The sequence below is a fragment of the Sebastes umbrosus genome, chromosome 5 (assembly GCF_015220745.1).
Source record: "Sebastes umbrosus isolate fSebUmb1 chromosome 5, fSebUmb1.pri, whole genome shotgun sequence".
NCBI lineage: Eukaryota > Metazoa > Chordata > Actinopteri > Perciformes > Sebastidae > Sebastes > Sebastes umbrosus.
In genome coordinates, this window is record NC_051273.1 from 18184679 (window position 1) to 18205893 (window position 21215).

A 21215-nucleotide genomic window follows, 5' to 3' on the forward strand; every position below is an offset into this window, starting at 1 on the left:
CTGAGATCGATGTTCACCTTGGCTCCGGTGACTTTCCCTCTCTGTCAGGTATTGATCAAAGATGAGGAGAAGGCGCTGAAATGTGAAAACACTTGTGTGTCTTTCACTATTGTTAGACTCTTGTTTTTGCAGCAATTTACTGCTCCACGTGTGTCATGTATACATTGTAAAGGAGACAATAGCTTCTATAGGTCTGAGACCTTGGAGGGACGTTAACAAATAATCCCTTATCTTGCTCCTATTTCTTCCTCTCCATCATTTCACCATAACATCCTCTCAGGGCAAACACAGCAGTTTGATTCTTAATCCTTTTACCAGAGGTGATTTTTAACAACTTCCTGGTCCCCTTTCAGTCAAGTCAATGGGTCTGAAGCCTGATCCACTGCAGGCTTCCTCAGGCCCAGTAAGCCTTAACCTTGGAGCCCCCACCACCCCTCCTCCCCAAGAGGCCCAGGCCAACAGGGAAGGAGATGTAGGGGGGGTGGGAGGTGGAGGCAGGCCAGGGGGTGCCGGAGGTGTGTGGAGAAACCAAGGACCTGCCACATTATATGCTTTAACATGACTGGCAAATCCAGCACGGTTAAACAAACTTAACCTTCATTTGTGAAACGGTGCAAATCAAAGGGCAAAAAACGACTTGTGCAAGTAATTACCACCGGGGGAGAGCAACAGGGGCGAAGGGAGGACGGAGAGGGACGAAGGGGTGGGAGGGAAGGGTGGGATGGTGGTCGGTCTCAGGGACAGCTAGGCGCTAACAGGTTGAATGGGAGGAAATGGGAATCATTTAAGGCGAGGGGCATTTTTAATGAGTTTGCTCAGAAATTGATTTTCCACTGTAATCTTTTATTTATATGCGGCGGGCGGCGTGTCCCCGGCAGAGTGAGGGTCAGCCCTCAAAGCGCCCTGTCAAGGCCCCCACTCCTTCAAACAACACCCCAAAGTCCAGGGAAAATGGTATTCTAGCTAAGGCAAATATTGTCCTGTCTCGGCTTAAGGGGCGAAAAAGCTGTTTGTTCTAAAAAACTTGCTCTTCACTGCTTTTTTTTCTTTCTTTCACCACCGTTTAAGAGGAGACTGGTTAAGAGGCGAAGGCTCTCTTGAAAGATAAGTGTAAAGTTAAAATTGAAACAAAATTTGCTCCGTAATTACTAATACCGTTCAATTAATATTGATTAGAAGCATTTAACTAACACATCTTAAGATGTTTTGGTATGATCTTAACAGTATAAAACTATATCTAAATTAAAGTTTAGACAATTAAACTGAATATTTAAATATTTTTATATTAATTAATTTTGCTTTAATAAGTGTCCAATCAAGTTAGTGAGAAATATGTTTTATTTACGGTGTTGACTATTTATTTGAAGTATTAATATGGATCTTTTACATTTTTATTGTTTTGTTATAGCCACACATTGTAGTCGCTTAAATGTATCTTGATTTAAGCCTAACCCTCGGTATATATTTGATACATTTAAATGACTTAGACAAACAGAAATGGGTAAAACTACTCTTTATCCCATATCATAAAAGTGAGTAATGTTTTTTTCTCCAATTTTTATTATGAGGTACGCAATCAGACACAAAATGATAACATTTGTTGTTCTGTGCTCAGAAATGTGAAGTGAATTGGCATAAAACACAACATATATTATAAATGTTTTACATAATTAAAATCTAATTGTTAAATCATAACCTAAAAATAATATTAAATAAAGTTTTTGTTCCTTTTGATATTTTGTAGCTATGATGATATAATGTGATGAACATTGAAAACTAATAAAAAATCTTTTTAGAAATCATAGTACATTTGTGAGTGTACTTCGGTCTATATTTTTTTTGTAGTGATTTTTATAATACAATATAAACACTATCTCTGAACTATGTGGACTACAAAGCTTGAATCAGATCTGTAGGGCCAGTTTTCATTGGCTTATTATAGAGTACAATGAAATATTTATTTTGATTAATTATCACGCAATATTTTAGTGTATAATTGTTTGTTTGAAATATAAAAAATCTCTATTCACTTATGGTATTCATAAAGCAGATGCCTACATCTGTCTGTGCAGGTCTTCAGTCTCTGGTTAAGAGGCCTTTAAACAGTGTTTCACTGATGGGCTTTGTGCTGTTTGAGCTGATGCTGAAGTTATTTTGTGACTCTAGCGCCACTTAGTGGTAAAAGTGCCAACTACAGCAGTGCCACAGATTTTGTGTGTTGACTTTTATTTAAATAGTTTTAGTGGTCACTATATTGACATTATAGTGTATGTTAAACACATGGATTCATTCTATACAAGCAGAATATTCTGCTTTTAACCACTATGTAGTTCAACTGGAGCACGTTGGGGTCAAGTGTCTTGCTCAAGGGCAGCTGGATGATACTTGTAAGGGGAGAGCGTTCATCAGTACAGTATTGTTCTGCAGACTCTTAAACTGTGACTGCTTCTCTACCTTTGCGTTGCTTCTCCAGCTTGTAGGCTGTAGAGTAGATGTGGACGTTTGTTTGTCACTAGGGGTTTAAATCGATTCATATATTTAATCGCGATTAATCGCACATTTTCTGTCTGTTCAAAATGTACCTTAAAGGGAGATATGTCAAGTATATGACACTCTTTTCAACATAGGAGTGGGCAAATATGCTTGCTTTATGCAAATGTATGTATATATGTATTATTGGAAATCAATTAACAACACAAAACAATGACAAATATTGTCCAGAAACCCTCCCAGGTACTGCATTTAGCATAAAAATATGCTCAAATCATAACATGGCAAACTCAACAGGCAACAACAGCTGTCAGTGTGTCAGTGTGCTGACATGACTATGACTTGTCCCAAAACTGCATGTGATTATCATAAAGTGGGCATGTCTGTAAAGGGGAGACTCGTGAGTACCCATAGAACCCATTCACATATATTATATATATATATATATACATATATATTCACATATCTTGAGGTCAGAGGTCAAGGGACCCCTTTGAAAATGGCCATGCCAGTTTTTCCTTGCCAAAATTTAGCATAAGTTTGGAGCGTTAATTAACCTAATTGGCGACAAGCTAGTATGACATGGTTGATTGATTGATTCCTTAGGTTTTCTAGTTCCTATTTCTGTTTCTATTTTCATTCTAGCTTTAAAATTGAGCCAGTTACAATCTGAAAACCAAAAGAAATTTGGCGTTAATACAAATTTTTGTTATTATAGTGTCAACTTTTACAGCCCTAGTTTCAACACAATACGATATTATATTGATTCTTTGGACAACGATTCAATATTTGCTGATATCACAAAGTCTGCCACGATACGATTTCAATTTGATTCAATTCAGCCAATCCAGCCCTAGTACAATAAAACAATCAGCTGCCATTATCCATGCTTTCAGTACGCCTTCAGTTCAAACTGTTACAGACTGGGCACTAAATTGTCATTAATTCACAAGATTCTGGGATAAATATTGAGTTACAGTATAGTCAGCCAATTTGTTCCTAATGGTCCCTTTACGAAGTTCCAACTGGTTTCAGAGCTCTTCATTGTACTGATTAAGCATTAAGTCACACAAAAGTGAAAATATTCTTCAACTGCCCGTTCATCTTTGTGCAACAATTCAGGTTTTAGCGCCTTTTAAAGTTTCATCGTGCTCAGCGCAGTGCAACAAAGCAGCTTCAAAGAGCAATGTGAAAAGTCAGTTACTGTTGTAGCATAATGAAGTCATGGAGTTCGCCTCCTTGACTGTTTTCTATTCACAGTTAACACTCCCACCTAAACTCACCATCACCAATGTTCATATAATTACAATATTGTGACTCAAATCAGCCGATACAATCTTGTTAAAATAGTTGTACATACAGCCCGTTGGCACAAAAAGGCTTATGAATGCCATGATAATGCGTAAGGCATTTCAGCGTGCAATAAGAATGTCTTTCTATCATTTGGCGTGTCATTTGTACGCCATGTAGTCAGCACTGACTGCAATGTAAACGCTCCTCGTAAATATGCTGCTATCAGAGTTAGTGACGGAGAATAGAAAGCGACAAAGTCTGCTTATAGCGGGTGCATGTGGAGCCGGATGGGTCCAACAAACCCAGGACAGGAGACAGGTGTTCGAGACTGGTCTTTTGTTTTGTAAGTAGTGATGTTTGTCACATGTTTTTTAGTGATGTTTGTCACGTGTTTTCCGTAGTTATATTACGTTGTTTACGTACGTATTTTACTTAGTTTACGTACTTATTTTAAGCCCAACCATGACGTTTTTCCTAATCCTAACTAAGTGGTTTTGATGCCTAATCCTGAATTTGTGGTTTTCTTGCCTCAACCTAACTGCAAATGTTACCGTAGTTTTGTTATGGGATGTATAAATGACACACAAAAAGTCTAAAATGTGTCCTCATGATGCGGAATTGCCCATGTAATGTTGTGCTATTTATTCACCTTCCTGTGAGACCAGGTTGGTGTATAAGAGCAAAACATCGTGACTGTTTAGTTGGTGACTAATATTGCCTTCTAACTAGGTAGATAAGAAACTATAATCCATGCTGTTCTTAACATTCATGTTTTCTTCATCATCACATCTTGACTTCCTCATCTCACTGTACACTTGTCTTACCCTCTCAAGGAAAAACTGCCACCCTCTCTCTGACTTCTGCATTTGACTTCATCCTTTTCCCTCCTGAGGTTGGATGATTTTGATTGTACAGTATGGTGCATTGCCATGATTGGCACTTGTCTAATGCAACTGTAGTACTAGAACAAGTAATAGAGGCTCAAAGTGAGTGGTGTTTTCTTACTTTTAGCCAGCAGGTGGCAGATTGAGATCACCTGTTGCATGTTTCCCCCCTCTGCACTTATGTTCAACTACAAGTGCTGCACTCTTAACTTCCAAGTTATGTAATCAGTAGTTATGGGTATTTATTTACTGTATACAAGAGTTGTTTAACTCGCAACATAATGTACATTCACTTTTTTTTTTTAAATACAGTCAATTAAAGCATGTTAAACAAAGCATGACACATGTTAAGCTTTATAATCTGCCAACTTGTAATGTACGCGTCACTGAATTTAGCCTAATCGTTAACACACATTTACCCCAGGGTTCATGAATTGAGCCTGTCAAATACATAAGGAAATGAATACAGGGAGGCCACGTACTTCATCCAAGGAGAGCTTACTGTGATTAATCAATATTATATTGAGAATGTAAGCCTACATAGAAAGCAAATATACAGCGGGGAATTTCGGTCTTTCTTCGTTGCTGACTGTCTTTAGGATGCTCTGTCTACTGGAAAGAAAGAAATCTTGAAACACTTCATTAGTTTTCAAAGTTTATTTTTTTCATTTATCTTCAAAAAGCAAGAAAATATACTCTTTTCTTCCAGAAATAATAAATATACAATATTTCTTTATGAACAAAATGCACAATTTACAAAAAAAGTGGCAACTGAGTGCTCCACCTCCTACACAGTACTGTCTGACTGTATGCATTCAACTCGTTCATCACAGAGTTATAACTGTTATTAGTATGTCCTACTCTCATTATTAATGTCTTATTTTTCTATACAGTATTACAGTTTTATTAGGTAGAAAGGTTAAGCACACAAACGCTTCAGAATTACAGGTCTTCATTGTGCTATGTGTTTGTTATTCTACCGTAATACTTTCATGAGGTTTGAAGACTCCAACACAGTCCATCCGCTGCTTGCGACGTAGCTGAGAGCTTATTCTGCACATTTAAAGACGTGACAAGTTTGTAAAGACTTCGGTGGGCTGGAGGAGCGGATCCCTCCCTGTAGGTGGAGGCCGACAGCAGGAGTAGCCATGTGTTGATCATTTTATCACATCCAACTGCTCTGGTATTGAGGCAGCAGTGTCTGTAGTGTTTGTTTGTGAGATAACGCTGTCTTGTGGTCAGGAGGTGAACAGCATGTGTGATAACAGCCAGGCTAAAATACAAGACAGTGTGCTGTGGACCGAGGCCGGCCGGGCTGAGCTGGGGTTGGGCGTAGTGGAGGAAGCCGGACTGGGATGTCGCTCCGTGGCGGAGATCTCCGTCCGTCTGTGCTGCTTTTGATGGGTCATCGGAGGATCCACTGTCACGTAGCCATTTATTATCCTCATGTTAGGAGATGGAGTAGTGCTGGAGGAAAGAGGACACAAGAAATCAGGATTCAGCTCAAAGATATGTTTGTCACTTTTTACACAACTGCTATATTGAAGTCTTCATTGACAAGTATATTACCAGCAGTAAAACATATTTTAGCCACCTGAAACTTGTTCTGTGAGGTCAAATAACAGTGTTTTTTCAATGGAGTCTGGTGGCTTTGGTGAGAGTATAGATGGATACAACGGCTTCAGTTCCCTCAGTACATTGCTTTGTTTCCATGCAGTAACTCCTGTCTGTTTCTCCAAACTTGGGGCCTGCCGACTGCCATCTACTGTAGATAATATACCGACTATCATGGATAAATACTTCTTACAACACCCGAACTATCCCTTTAAGTTACTTTATAGAGCTGAATATCTTTTAAAGAGCTGAAAATCACTACAGTAAACTGATTATCTCACCTGTCCCCAATGCGAACCCACAAGTCACTGAATAGGCGGGGCCTCCCGTGGCCGCGGTGAGTTTTACGGGGCCGCTTGTGTCTTCCGAATTCCTCCAGCTGGCTCAGGCTGTCGGGGAGCAGAATGTGAGGCAGCTCGTCGTCTCCGAGGCCGGGCATGAACTCTGGGTAGTCCAGCTCCAGCTCCGTCTCTGATGGGCTGGTCAGCCAGCTGTCGGGAGATGTGGTGCTGGTGTCGGTGCTGTCCTCGCTGGGCCACGCTGCAGGCTCTTTAGCTGGTTTGCTTCTGGAGCAAAAAACAGATGGAGAGGATATATAGTCAGGTTAAACTCATGAAAAGCCCACTCAGGACTTTTTGACCATATGAATTATTAGTTCCTAGGTCTTTGAGCTGTTTCTCTTTTCGAATGTTACCGTTTGTGGTTTCTGACCACTCTTCACTGCTTTCCACTTAACATCTCTTGATTTCGGTCAAGGACATGAACACCACATAGGATGCCTTGCCCTATAAACGCTGCACTGAGTGGCAGAAATACCCAGCAGGCAACATTAGAGGAAGTTGTAACTCGTGTGGCCGTACTGTTGCGTCAAAACCGACATCTGCCCAAAGCAGACCACCCAGAATCGCCAGTCTCTCCTCAAAAAACATTTGCTATGCTTCTCTTTATTCCGCCCATTACTCATACTTTCTCCTCTCTTGTTCGTTTCCTGTCAATGTGGCTCGCATGTGACTTTGTGTTTCAAGATAGAACATCAAAAAGAGCCTACCGTAGGGATGTCACGATAAGGAAATCTCCCCCATTAATAAACTTGACGGTGTTACCGATTACATCGGACATTTTACGAGAAAAGATGGCGCTCAAATGGCTCAAAATATGTAGAACGCTTACTTTGATCTTTAACGTTGCTGTGTGTCTAACCTCTCCGGTAGAGCTTTCGCTGCGGGGTTGCAGGTATTCATATAGCATTGGGTTTAAATCTGAAATATTGAAAAATAGGCGATTTTGCTTTTCTCTTTGACACCAAATCCTCCGCCATCGTCTTTTCTGTCAACTCTCTCTCGTCCAGTGTGTGTGAAATCTGAATCATTCCTCTCAGTTTGTAGCTCCCATTGTCCAACTATGTATTGGTAACACGGCGCTGATTGGTGAAAATGAACTAAATGGGGTTTATTTCTATAAAAAAGCAAAACGAAAGTGGGCCAGTAATGTAATCGGTGTATGCTCAAACACCGTGTAACACCGGTACACATCATCATCTTTGGGAGTTAGACTGAAACGAGCAGTGGAAAAAGTCAAAAATACAGGATTTCCTATGCTCGTGTCAAACTTTGATGCAAACATGATATGATGGGTCTTGGTTATGATTCCTACAGCTCATAATTAGTTTAGCCCCTCCGGTCAGCATAAATTTGATGGTCTGCGCTTCTACTTCATGAAAACCCCCCTCAGTCACGGTAGTGATAGCTCCAGGCCTGCGGTCAAGCTACTGTGGAGCCAAACCCACCTCCAGTCTGCTCTGTCAGTCAAATACTCGCTCTTTAAGACCTTTTGCCAGTCGGTCCGAAACACTCCAGGTCTGAGGCTAGCAGCTTTCATAAACACCTCTCATTCAGCCATCTTGTGGTGTTTTTCCTCGCCTCGCCTGTCATGTCACCTTGTATCACCAAGCTAAAAGTGTCTGTTCAGTTCACACATATAAGTGTGCGGTCGAGTGTGTGTGTGCAGTGTACATGAGTGTTTTGTGACCACAGTAAGTCAGTCCACTTGTCAGCTTTTAAACCAGAACCACTGGCTGAAGCCCACAACTCTGCAAGCAGAACGGAGGGAAATAGGGAGGCTACGTCAGAGACAGATCAGAAGGGAGACGGTGCACTGGGAACCAGTTTCCTGTATCTGTGTCACGTGGGGTTTCGCCACTGGCCCGCCCCTTTAAAAGACTATAGCGGCATGTCCTGAGTCTATTAACTCCAATGGGAGAAGTTAAAATGAACACGGATTATGACTGATTCTTTCGCCCCATATTCACCAAAGTAAATATTATACCCGTTTTTCACAAGCCACATATCTTCTGAACACTCTGACACTAAAACAACCTTTTTCAGACAAACAAATCAGGAGAGAATTCACTTTGATCGAGTACTTTCTCTGTCTCAGCAACGCACTCTATCGCGAGGTCTGGCAACTAACGTTCGTTAACACCCTAGCTGACTAATGTTTGTAATGCTAAATATAGCTGTGTAAATATCTAATGTTAGCAAAATAAAATATAAATACATTATGCAAACAGAACTCAATCTGCTTTCATCCATCCACACGACGTACACAAAACGAGGTGAGGGGATGGGGGGCGAGAGAGAGGCGAACATGCCATGCCCACGCTCACTTAGGAGACAGGAAGTGTATACCATTTCAAACCATTGGCGGAGCTTGTACAGTAATGCGTCATCTTTGTTATAGAGTTTCTTTGGCTACATTTACAGCTGTAGTGTGCAGGGAGAAGTTTGTAAATGGATGGATGGACTGTTTTTAAAGGGATGCCCCTTGTTGTTTCCAATTTCACCCTGATTAAAGTGGCTATTTTATGGGCCCATGGATCATTCCCCCCCACCCCCCAGGTGAGAGGGGAGCTGCTCTGTGCCAAGGAATGAGGGTGCGTGCACACACACACACACACACACACACACACACACACTGAGATATTAAGAGGGATTGTGGAAGGGTTTTTGTGAAGAACTGCTGCAGGATGCCAAGCCTCTGTGTGAGTTTAAGTGTGTGTACGTACAACCCAGCTCCTTGGCACTGTGCAGGCCTCCACTCACCCATGCGTAAGTGTGTGTTTGTATTGACCGTGGTACCAGTGGCTGCTGAGAACAGGCAGAACCACCGCTGGCAGCTCGCCTTTGGCAGGCAGAGGAGAGAGGGAGGGAGAAAGGAAGGGAAGAAGGTGAGGGAGTTGACGAGGTAGAGTATCAAAGGATTCCTGCAGAGCTTAGCTTTATTTGTTACAGAGCACAATTTGGACCGTATCAGCGCTGCACTTCAATAAATCTGAGGTTAAATATGTCGACTCTAGAGAGAATAAGATGGATGTGGACCGGCCGAGCTGATGGATGTCCACATGTACTGTATCTGCACGCTTGCCAAAAGCTCAAAGTGCACAAATGCTCTGTTTCACAGTCCATATTACTATAACATTATCGCTGCGATGCTCGCTTTTTCCATTCATCATCTTCTCAGGATCTAAAGGTTTCAAGTGTAACCTGTGATTGATTACCTGCACAAAACTGGAATCATACAGTGCTCGTGATTTAATTATATTTGAATTATTTAGTCTCCAAAGTAAAATAATACATATGTTCTCACACTCTCCTGTGCTTACTCACTCTGTGACTGTCTCTTGGTGATCAGGGGGCACGTGGATGATCTCGTAGCCCTCCTGCCTCAGGATGTCCAGCACACTGTGGTTCCCCAGGAAGTGACCTAACAGTAGACAAAAGGCCAAAAAGTCATTACAGATCTAAGAGAAGCAAGACAGAGTTAAAGACAGTTTTTAGCTGAGCACACATTTTGTCTGACTGACTAAATATAACCTGGGAACAGCCGCTATTCGATCCGTTGGAGGTCGTAGCAGGCTCAGTTTTAAAGATGGTGAAGTACTGGTATCATATGAAACTAGAAGACCTATGGAATCCTGAAAATAACTACATATGACAACATACTAGATTTTTGCAAAGGAGGTTAAATAACGCTCAAAAGTTATGCTAAAGTTCGGCGAGGAAATGGCATGGCCATTTTCAAAGGGGTCCCTTGACCTCTGACCTCAAGATATGTGAATGAAAATGGGTTCTATGTGTACCCACGAGTCTCCCCTTTACGGACATGCCCACTTTATGATAATCACATGCAGTTTGGGGCAAAAACCATGCAGTTTTTGTGTGCAGTATAAATGTGTTTTTTTTGCCTATTCTCAAAATGATGTATTTCTGGTGTGTTCTTTATACTATGGCTTTTTTCCTAAAATGAGAAAAATCAAAATATATCGCGTTGCTTACAGTATCACACTATATCGCAATATATTGAATCGTTACCACTGCATCATGATACGTATCGTATCGCTAGATTCTTGCCAATACACAGCCCTACACCAAAGACAGTATTTATCCATCCGAGATGTAGGGATACTTGTATATTGTGGCAGTTACAGTCCTACCACAGAAGCAAGAAACAGGATTATGGAGGCTCTGTGAGATAACAGTTCAAATACAAGTTTGCACTTCATCCGCTGGGCCCACTTGTTGCTCTGTAATGACCCCATATTGTCAGCACTCAACCTCCTGCCCCCTCTCCGCCCCTCGTTCCTTCACCTTGTTTATGATTCCTTCAGACCGACATCAAACATGCGGGCCCCAGCCCCACGCTGGTAAAAGCTTTTTTTTTAAGTTTCTCCCATCAGCCGATAATCCCACGTGTCACTCAACCCAGCAATAAGCTGTAATGTAGCCTGACATCACCCCCGCTACACACACACTCACAGAAGAATTCACATGACAAAAATGTACTCACACGCAGGAATTCACACACTCACACACACCTCGGCTTTCTCTCCCGCAGCTTATTAACAACACGTTGACAATATTCGAGCCTCTCGCTCGCTTTTTGTCAGGGCCTTCTGCTCCCACTCAGCTCCTCACCCCCCTGCCAATTTTATCATTATAATGTTCCCTGATCATTCCTGAGAGTCAAAAGAAAGAGGCACGCGGTGTTACACTTTCTTGGCAGCCGAGTTCAAAGGCGGCGCTCGGATAGGCCGCGGAGTGAGAGGAGGCTTCTTACAACAGAGTGTCGGCGAGATCAGATGGGATTACACAGAGGGGAGAGTGTGAGGTTTTATCTGAGTGGAGGTGGGTGTGTGGGTGTTTGTGTGTGTTCTTGTTTTGCTAAATTTGTGCAGACTAAATATCACAATTGCAGAAGTGAGGATGTATTTCTTATCCTTGTGAACTTTTTCAGGTTTAGAGCACTTAAACTGAAACATTAGACAACACCGTAAAATGTACATACAGAAATCAGATTTCAAATTAAACCCCTTCAATGGAAAAGATAACCACAAAATGAAGACGTGTAATTTGGTATTCATGTCTCCCTCAGAATGAATTGTAATAACTTTGGTGATCCCGTGAACTTTTTTCTCTAGTGCCATCATGAGGTCAAAAAATAATTTTGTCCAATACTTTGCAAAACTAATGACATTCCCATCAGCCTCAGCTGTAGTTTGTGTTTAGTGCTAATGAACAAATGTTAGCATTGCTAACACGCATGATGGTGAACATGATCAACATTATATCTGATTAACATCACGAATGTATAACATTTGTAAAAAGAACTGGATAAAGCGTTGGAGTAGGGTTCCTGTTCATTCCTATGAGAGTTGCACAGTGGTGCATGAAACCAAAAATGTGGTATCTTAACAAAAAACACCTTTTCCACGTTTTTTCACCTAATTTTTTGCTTTCAACTCAGAGAAATTCTGACGTTTTTTTTTCATACATGTATGACTATAATCTCAGAGAATATACAAGTTATTTTCTAATAAATTTGTGAGCTTTTTCTCGTAAATTCCCCTCTTTAGATTCAGAGAATATATAAGCTTTTTCTTGTAAATTTAAGACTATAATCTTAGAATATTCTGGGAATATTACCCCCCTCCCCGGCTCTGTAATTTTTTTTAATTTATTTTTTTTACCTATAATGGCCCTAATACGTCGTCATAACATTGTGAACATGTTCATGTTAACATTTAGCTCAAAGCATCGCTGTGTCTAAGTTCAGCCTCACAGAGCTGCTAACATGTCTACTCTTAGTCTTGTTTTACTACCTAGCAAATTTTAAAAGTAGCCAGTGTGTGATGCGATGAATGATGAACTCTACAGTTGACTTATTTTATAACATTAACATATACCGTAAGTAGTAGTTAAAACATAATAATATATGAGAAAATTACTCCGACAATTTATCAAAAAAGTCCCACTACACAAACACTTTAATTCCTACCAATTCTCCTCCTCTCCTGTCCTACATTCTTCTCTCTTTTCTTTCATCCCTTTCTCCTAACAGGCCTCTGGGGCCAAAGTCAGCTCATTCAGTGACCGCATGCTGACAGATTCAACCACCCTCATATCTGTGTCAAGCAGCTATTTCATTAATTTCTGCAGTCCCGGCGGCAGAGAAGAACACCTCCTGTGTGTTCAGCCGAGTGTGAGGTCAAGCTGACTGTTTGATGTGCTGACTTGATTTCCTCTGCTCTGCTGTCATGCATAACACTCACAGACAGAGCAGTGTGTGTGTGTGTGTGTGTGTGTGTGTGTGTGTTTGTTTATTTTAATGATGAAATTGTAGTTTTCCTTCACACGTGTTTTTCATTTCGAAGACACACCTGCTCACATTCTTTAAGCATTTAATCTGCTGAGTATCCCTTCCAGTTTACCGCATTTGTTGTTTCCACAACGCTATAAACACGAACCCACTCCTTAAACAACCTACTGGATCCACAAACAAACAGGCGGCCGGCAATGCAAACACTTTTGTCTGCATCGCAAGGCTAAAAAAGAAAAACTACTAACAGCTACAAACATACACTTGTGCACACATGCCCCCTCACACACACACACACACACACACACACACACACACAAGTAAACTTTCTCAGGGTGAAAACCACCACTTCTCAAATTTTGGTACTTGATGTTTGAACTTAAATTGAGGGATTGCACGGTTCCCCACACAATTTGTCAAACAAACAAAAATGTTTATCTGAGTTCCTCTAAATGTGGACTTTTGGAAAAAGTTTATTCACAAGCTTTTCATCTGACAACAGTGGCATGTGTATTGTTTGTTTCTGTGTTTTTGTGGTTCATCCCTGTGTGTGTGTGTGTGTGTGTGTGAGGGGGAGTGATGGGGGGGGGGCTGGACTAGTGTGTTTGTTTTTGGAGTATCCAGACAGTAAACAGTGTGGTGCTTCTGAAGTAAAGAGCAGGCCCAACAAACAGCTCCATTAGCCCAGACATAATGAGAGGTCAGCTTACTCCTAATCGCTCCCCTGCTGCAATGATGCGGCACTGGTAGTACACTGCAAAACGTGCTGCGATTGCCTGCGATTTTTGAATATTGCGATTCTACAAGTATTGCGATTCGATATTACGATTTATTGCGATTTTTGTTAACTTTTTTAACACTAGACCAAGGGGAAAAAGTAGAATCATGCACTTCTAGGGACTTTTACTTTGGAAAATATCTAAATTGATACATTAGAAATGTTTGATTTTCAGCGTGTATGTAGTCAGAGATGTCCTGAAGTGAAATATATCAGTCATTGTCATTATTTATAATTTTGTAGAGTACTGTAGAATGTAGCTTTAGCCGTGATGTCTAGCTTTGCTTTTCCTGGTAATGTGTGAAACCCAAAGTGTTTCCATACTTTACTGTATGTGTAGTGTTAACCACTTTGGATATGACATCACGCTATCCAGACTACAACAATAAAAGCGGTAACATCCTTCTACCTCTGCATAGACTCAAATGAAGCAACTTTTGCTGTGTCCAAATGCCATACTACTGTACGTACATATTATATACAGTATGTGCCATATATACAGTATATACTGCATCTCTTTCTACTAACAGACTTTAATAGAACAATGACCGCATGACTTTGAAAGGCCTCCAATGACAATTAGACTTAACAATGACGAGGCAAAATATTTTTCCAAAGATATAATACTTATTTTTTCCCCTTGCTGTGTCACCACCATTAGCAACATTGTTTTGATGTTTTGCAGCTGTGAGCAGTTTTTCTATTCCCTTGATTAATGTTTTTATGGTTATGTTATGGCACTCACTCAGATCCTTTGGTTAAGGTTAGGGTCGGGAAAGATTGTGGTCTTGGTTAAATATTGAAATAGTGACTTGAAGCACGAGACAGGATGTGTTTTACTTCCTAACGTTTAATCGAAACCACAATCTTTCCTCTAACCTTAATCAAAGAGAGTTTGCCTGATCACATGCTGGACTCGGGATGCTCCGATGTCAAAGTGCATGTTCAGTGGGATAATCCATCAGCACTTAAAATTCAAGCGTCTTTAACTTCTGACTTTTCTTGTGTATACTTGTCTATTATTTTCCAGTGTGAACTACATACTGAAAACTTACTTCATATATAGTATGGAATTGGAACCAAGTGTCAGTCTTTATCATAGTGTGTACATCACATCTGCAGAGTGATCTGAGGTTTAGTTTAAGATAGAAGCAGCGTAACTTGTGGTAATGTGGCTTTAAACCACTTTCACATATCACCCAACCCGCCGCTCTTTCTTTCCGCTCTGCTGTCATCACTCTAATAAAGCAGATATGCATTAAATATTTTCTTTGCTAAAAAAAAGAGGAGCAACCGTGACTTTTTGCAGTGTGTACACTACCTTACAGGGTGTTTCCCCTCCTGTGGCTCCTGAGAGCAGAGTTAATGACCCAGTTACTCCTCTGTTTAATAACCTCTCCATCCTGATTTCCACTTACAGTAGCGACTTAATGTACTCCACCTCTCCCCCACGTCTGTCTGTGTTTACTCGAGCCACCTCTTGTCTAAGGCCTATCTCTTTATCTGTCTGGCTTTCCAGACTTAGATCATGTCTTTTTAAAGCATCTGTGCTTGGCTGATGGTCACTGTGGTTCTGTCTTCCATCCTGTATTTGTTTCTCTTTCCTCTCTTCTCTCTCTCGGTGCCAGTTTGTGTATGAAAGCATTAGTGTTTGTTGCAGAAGGAGGTGTTGCAGCATGTCTCTCTGGTTGCCACCTGGGCTCGACTCCAGCCAAGTCAGCACTCCTCTTTACTCCCACCCAGCCTGGGGCCTGCACTCCTTCTATCTCTCTAGCCCCTTTTTACCTCTCTCCATCACAGCCTCAGTCTCACCTCCCTTTAAGTCTACTCATACTTTCTTCTCTACTTCCCTCTGGACAACCTCCGAAGTGCTAAGACAAGTTAGTAGTAGTGCATAGGGCTGGGTATCAGTACTTGATACCTTGAAATAACCCAGTACCAAGAAACTCCACTCAAACGATACCTGCAATTGATCGTTTTTGTGCACAGATCTTGAAAAAATGTATTATTTGTCAGAGCATGTGAGCGGAGTGGAGCATGTGTGATCGTGGAGCATGAGCATAAGAATTTTGGATGGAGCGCAGAGCGGGTTTTTAAAAAAGTTGGAGCGTCGCCTTATCTCCTGTTCCAAATTCGCTTGGGTACCGCTCACCCCATGAGTTTGAAGCATGCCCAAGCGAGCCCGACCCAGAATGTATCTGTGTATTGCGCACAGCGGCTGCATAGGATTGTTTCAGACTCGTGTGATCCAAACATTTCCAATAGGGCTGTCAATCGATTAAAATAAATAATGGTAATTAATCGCATGATTGTCCATGATTAATCGCGATGAATTATTGGGCATGTCTGTAAAGGGGAGACTCGTGGGTACCCATAGAACCCATTTTCATTCACATATCTTGAGGTCAGAGGTCAAGTGACCCCTTTGAAAATGGCCATGACAGTTTTCCCCCGCCAAAATTTAGCAAAAGTTTGGAGTATTATTTAACTTTACTTCCCGACAAGCTAGTAAGACATGGTTGGTACCAATGGATTCCTTAGGTTTTCTAGTTTCATATAATGCCAGTATCTTGATTCAGCTTTAAAACTGAGCCCGCTACAACCTCCGAAAGATCAGTTGCTTTAAAGAAATTAGTGGCGTTAAAAAGAATTTGCGTTAACACGTAATCATCGTGTTAACTTCGACAGCCCTAGTTTTTATCTAACGAAATATTCTGCTTCAATCCATATTTGTTGGCATTTAGCCTTTCAAAAACAACATTTTCTCTGCAGTCCAAAAACTGTTTGTTCTCCCGCTCACTGCATACACATACAGCTTCCAGTCACATGATGGATATTGAATGAAGTACTCTATTGTTATCGGTATCACTTTAAGTGTACTGGTATTGGTACTGGCATCGTAGTTTTTTTAAACGATACCCAGCCCTATTAGAGCAGGAGGAGAATGGAAACAGAGAGGCAGTTAAGCATTGAAGATTGGTAAAAAAAAGAAAACACAGGAAGAGTATTATGTTATTTTTCAGTTTTGCACAAACAAATGTGTTTGCAATTACGCTGTGTAAACAATGGATCAACTGATGCAAGCTTGTGGTTAAAAAAACATCCCACATGGCTTGCAAGCAGACCACCTCATATGAAAAATGCAATCAGAGCACAAACTGTATGAAAACAAAGAGAGAAAACATGAGGGAGGAGAGCAGAAATGGACAATTTACCGGTGGATTGAGTTAATAAAAAGGAAGGATGCAAACAGGATAGATAGATAGATGGATGGATAGATAGATAGATAGATAGATAGATAGATAGATAGATAGATAGATAGATAGATAGATATGGAGAATGGCTTGAGGGAGTGAACGGAGGTGGAGAGGGAGGATAGATGGAGAAGGATTGCGTTGACGTATATCTTCCACCAGCCAGAATGCATGCTGGGTGCTGTTGCTACATTATGTTCCAAACAAAACACAAGCTGTTGCCTTCCAGCCATTTGAACAACAGATTAAAGAGAGAAGCAAAGATGAGGGGAAAGAGAGAGAGAGTACAGTGAAGAAGAGAGAACCTGGTGTACACAGAGGAAAAATAAAATCGAATTTATGGTTGACAAGGGTGTGTTCCTCTTAAGATTTGTTTGGAAATGTGTTCCAGTGTGAGTGTGCGTGCAGGCTGAGATGATCAACTCCATGTGTTTATGTGTGTAGGTGTCAAATCGGTGACAAATTAAAGGAAAAACTAACATGCAAGGTGTTGGACCACCATGAGCTACCAGAACATCGAGTTATGAACACCGTTCTTTCATACAATATTCCCTCATTTGGTGTTTTGGTGGTGGTGGTGGAAAACGCTGCCTCCCACGTCATACTGAAATCTCCCGTAGTTGTTTAATTGTCCGTTTGCTAAAGTCCGCGCCCAAAGTGAGACTGTCCTATTATATCTTAGCAACCGTATCTCGATACAGCAAGCCTGTTTTGGAATTCTCCACATGTCGAAACAGTATGAATGGGCTCTATAATAAGAGTGATACTCTGTTTGGAGGGTGGTGTCGTTTTTATTGCCTTTCCAAAACTAAAAGAACAAGAGCAAACGTGTAAGAAATAGATAATAAAAAACAGTGTTTATTTGGTCAATAGTAACCAAGCACTATTTCCAAAGGCAAGGGACATGTCATTAAAGAGGACCCATTATACTCACTTTTAGGTTCATACTTGTATTTTGGGTTTCCACTAGAACATGTTTACATGCTTTAATGTTTAAAAATTCTTTATTTTTCTTATACTGGCTGTGCTGCAGCATCTCTTTTCACGCCCTGAAAAAAGGGTTAAAAACTCAGAAAAGCCCAGTCTGCTCTGATTGGTCAGCTGGTCCACTCTGTTGTGATTGGTCAGCTGAATCAAACTCTTTGGACTCCGCTCCAGCCCCACTCTAATTTTGCAGACATTTTACATGCACAAAAAAACTATATAACACACTAAAGGAAAGGGAAAAAGCACAAAAGCATAAAAGGTCCTCTTTAACTAACAACGGAACATTGTTTTAGGACTAAAATATCCAGCCTGTGGGAGCCAAAATGCTACAATACGAGAGTTTAAAGTAACAGTAACGGCTCTGTCCTTTCCTTTACTTGGTTTGGAGAAGTTTACACTTCTTACTTCTTCTTACGCCAAATCTGCATCACATGGACATTTAGTCTCAGTCTTTATGCATTATATTGTGCATATCTAAAACTCTTTTTCGTGGTTCTTGTTTTAAAAGAAATCAGCCCCGTCAGCTGGAGACTTCAACCAGCTCTGACATTAGCATTAGCTTATGCTGGCTCGCTGCAGCTGATAAAATTTGCTTTGGACAGTTGGCATTTCAGCCAACAGCATCCATGGTTGTCAGCTAGACATAGTTGCACTTCTGTTTTAAAAAAATACTGCAAATTTTGATTGGTAAATCTGCCACTGTTATGGTCGTAACAGCTTGTGCACATGTGTACCTGTATGTGGTGAAAGTCTCTCTCTGACTTATCCTCCCACTCTTTCCTTGAACAACATACAGTATGAGTAATGCAACAAAGATTTTAACAGGCCTAGCATCCCCTTGCCTTGCTGTGCATTTCCATTTCCAGTACCGGGATTCCTCTATAAATCACACAGCAGCCTTTGGTTTAACAGAGCGTAGCGGTGCCGGAGAAACAACTACCAACGGCACTTCAGAAATACTTGAACCATTGCCTTGAAAACGGAGCTCCGTTCTCACTTGATGTGTAAATTTAACAAGGCAGGATGGTAAATTCCACCTCTCAGCTCGGCTCTGGGTTTGTAGAAGGAGGAATAATGGCAATCTGGAGTCCCCCCCCTTCACCCTCCCACATCTCTCACTCATTCCTCATCTCCATAATGACTTCACTTCCTATGCATGCGGCACGACGTCTGTCTGTCTCCCTGCACCATACTGAGGTGTTACGAGTGACAGCTGCTGACAGGGCTGTTCACGTCCAAGTCCTGGTCGCCGTTCTGGTCAAATACGGAGATCAAGAGAGTTTGGAGGGGAATCAGATCCAGAGTGCTGCGTGCGGTGGGCCTGACACCGGTCCATGTCAGAAAGGCTGCAGGGCGAGCTCAGCGGTTCAGTGTTAGAAGCTTTAAAGTGATTCCCCACGTTTAAATATTTAGACTGTGTGAGCTTGCTGCTGCAGTCTGCAAAGCTCTCATGGTGGGCAGAGGGAAAGTGGAGAAAGTGGGTGAGGTGAGGGAAAAACAGAAGGGTGCAGAGAGGGAAAGTAGAGGAGGAATGTAAAGAAATAGAGAGTGGAGAGTGGAGCTAACAAAAAATAGTGAAAATCCCCCCCATTGTTTGTTTTTGTTCCTGGCAGCTACAGTCTTTACCATATCTCCCTGCTGGGACGAGAGGAGTATAGGGAGCAGCTGGTCAATAGTGGAGAAAGACACACATACACACACACGTGACGGAAGACTTGGTATCCTAACCGAACTCTGTCTCATGGCGGCCTTTATCTTCCCCATCTCATTCTTGCACCGTCGGTTCATTTCCTCTCCTCCACCCTTCAGCTAAAGCTGCAGTTAAGAAGGAGGCACGTTGAGATTTCATGTGAGCAAGTAGGAAACAATCACAGACTTCCTTCATTACAAAATACAAATGCTCACACGCGCGTCATCTTGTTTATGTGTTGTAAAGGAGCACATATTTGTGTGCATGTGTCGATGACATGGTGTTCGTGTTGCTGGCTTACATTACACAGACATGCTGCCCAGCAGGCATGGGCTCAGAGATAAAAGTAAGCGTGTAGGCATGTGACTGTGTACGTAGCTTACGGTATGTATGTGCATGCTTGTGTGTAAGCGCGAGCGTGTGTTTTTGAGTGTGCGCTGGCAGCAACCTACAGTATGTTTCACATCAGTTGTTTCTCAGGACGAAGAGGCCGGCCGGTTCTCATTCTTCCCATTTAATCAGGGTCTGATTCACACCTGGAACGCCAGGTGAATGCAATTAACTACCAAGTAGGAAAGCAGCAGTGCTAATAGGTCCCAAGAAGTGAACTTTTGTATTGTTGTATTCTTTGGTCATGTTAATGCTCAGAAGATCAAAGCAAGCAAGACTGAAGCATCCATGTGTTTATGAAATGTAGCATTAAGCTTATTGGCTCTAAAAAAGTCTGTGAGATGTTGTTTCTAATGAAGTGTGTAATCTGTGAACAAGCTAATGAGCTGTGTTGATTTCATTAGAGATAGAAATCCAACCAGTGTAGCTAAGAGTAAAGTTAGAGGTACATTCCTGAACATTTATAAGACGACATAACCTTTCATGGGTACCACAATAGAGCTAATTCTGTTGCTACAGTAGTTAAAAGGTATGGGTGCTTACTGTATATCTAAAGTCAACTCTGCTCATATGGGGCAGAAACAAATTGGGTTTATTTGAATACGTACTAAATATTTTTACAAATAGTGGGAGTACATAACCTGTGGAAAAAATCAGGTCTTTCCACCATTTCAAGGACCCACGGTTATTTTAAGAAAGAACATCTCGTGCATCCAGCAAAGGCACAGAGGAATACAGTAAAATAATTAGTGTCAAAACACTAAATGACTCTTTAATTAATGATAAATATTTTAAAAAAAAACGCTATTTAATTTTTTTTCTCGTTTTCTGATGCTTTATAAATTTGTTGAATGTGTAAAAACAATGTGTGTCAGGTGACATTATATTCACTTTCCAATTGATTCAGATTGGATGCATAGACTGTACTGTGTTTACATCAGGCATTCAAAAGACAGCAAAGTGAATCTGTTTCTTTGCATTCTCTTTTGTGTATGAAACAGACCATCTATAAACAAATATAAAAATAAAGTTTGAGTTCTTGAAGATAAGTTGTACAAAACAGTTACTAAGACATGAGGTGAGAAGGGTGTAGTACCGCTGGGAGGGACATTTTCACCTTAGTGGACATTGAGGCAGGAAAGAAGTAGCCCTGTATTTGGACTACACACTATGCAGTGACA

At 41.1% G+C, this 21215-nt stretch overlaps 1 protein-coding gene across 1 annotated transcript in view; it reads right to left on the reverse strand.

The window, feature by feature from the left end:
- Positions 1–5323: 5323 nt before the first annotated feature.
- trabd2b (TraB domain containing 2B) overlaps positions 5324–21215 on the reverse strand; it is a 77377-nt gene continuing 61485 nt past the window's right edge. The window contains exons 5-7 of the mRNA XM_037768791.1: positions 9947–10043; positions 6563–6847; positions 5324–6134 (exon numbers count right to left, since the gene is read on the reverse strand). Coding sequence (XP_037624719.1) covers positions 5906–6134; positions 6563–6847; positions 9947–10043 — 611 coding nt within the window. The 3' untranslated portion in view covers positions 5324–5905. The remainder of the gene's footprint in view (positions 6135–6562; positions 6848–9946; positions 10044–21215) is intronic.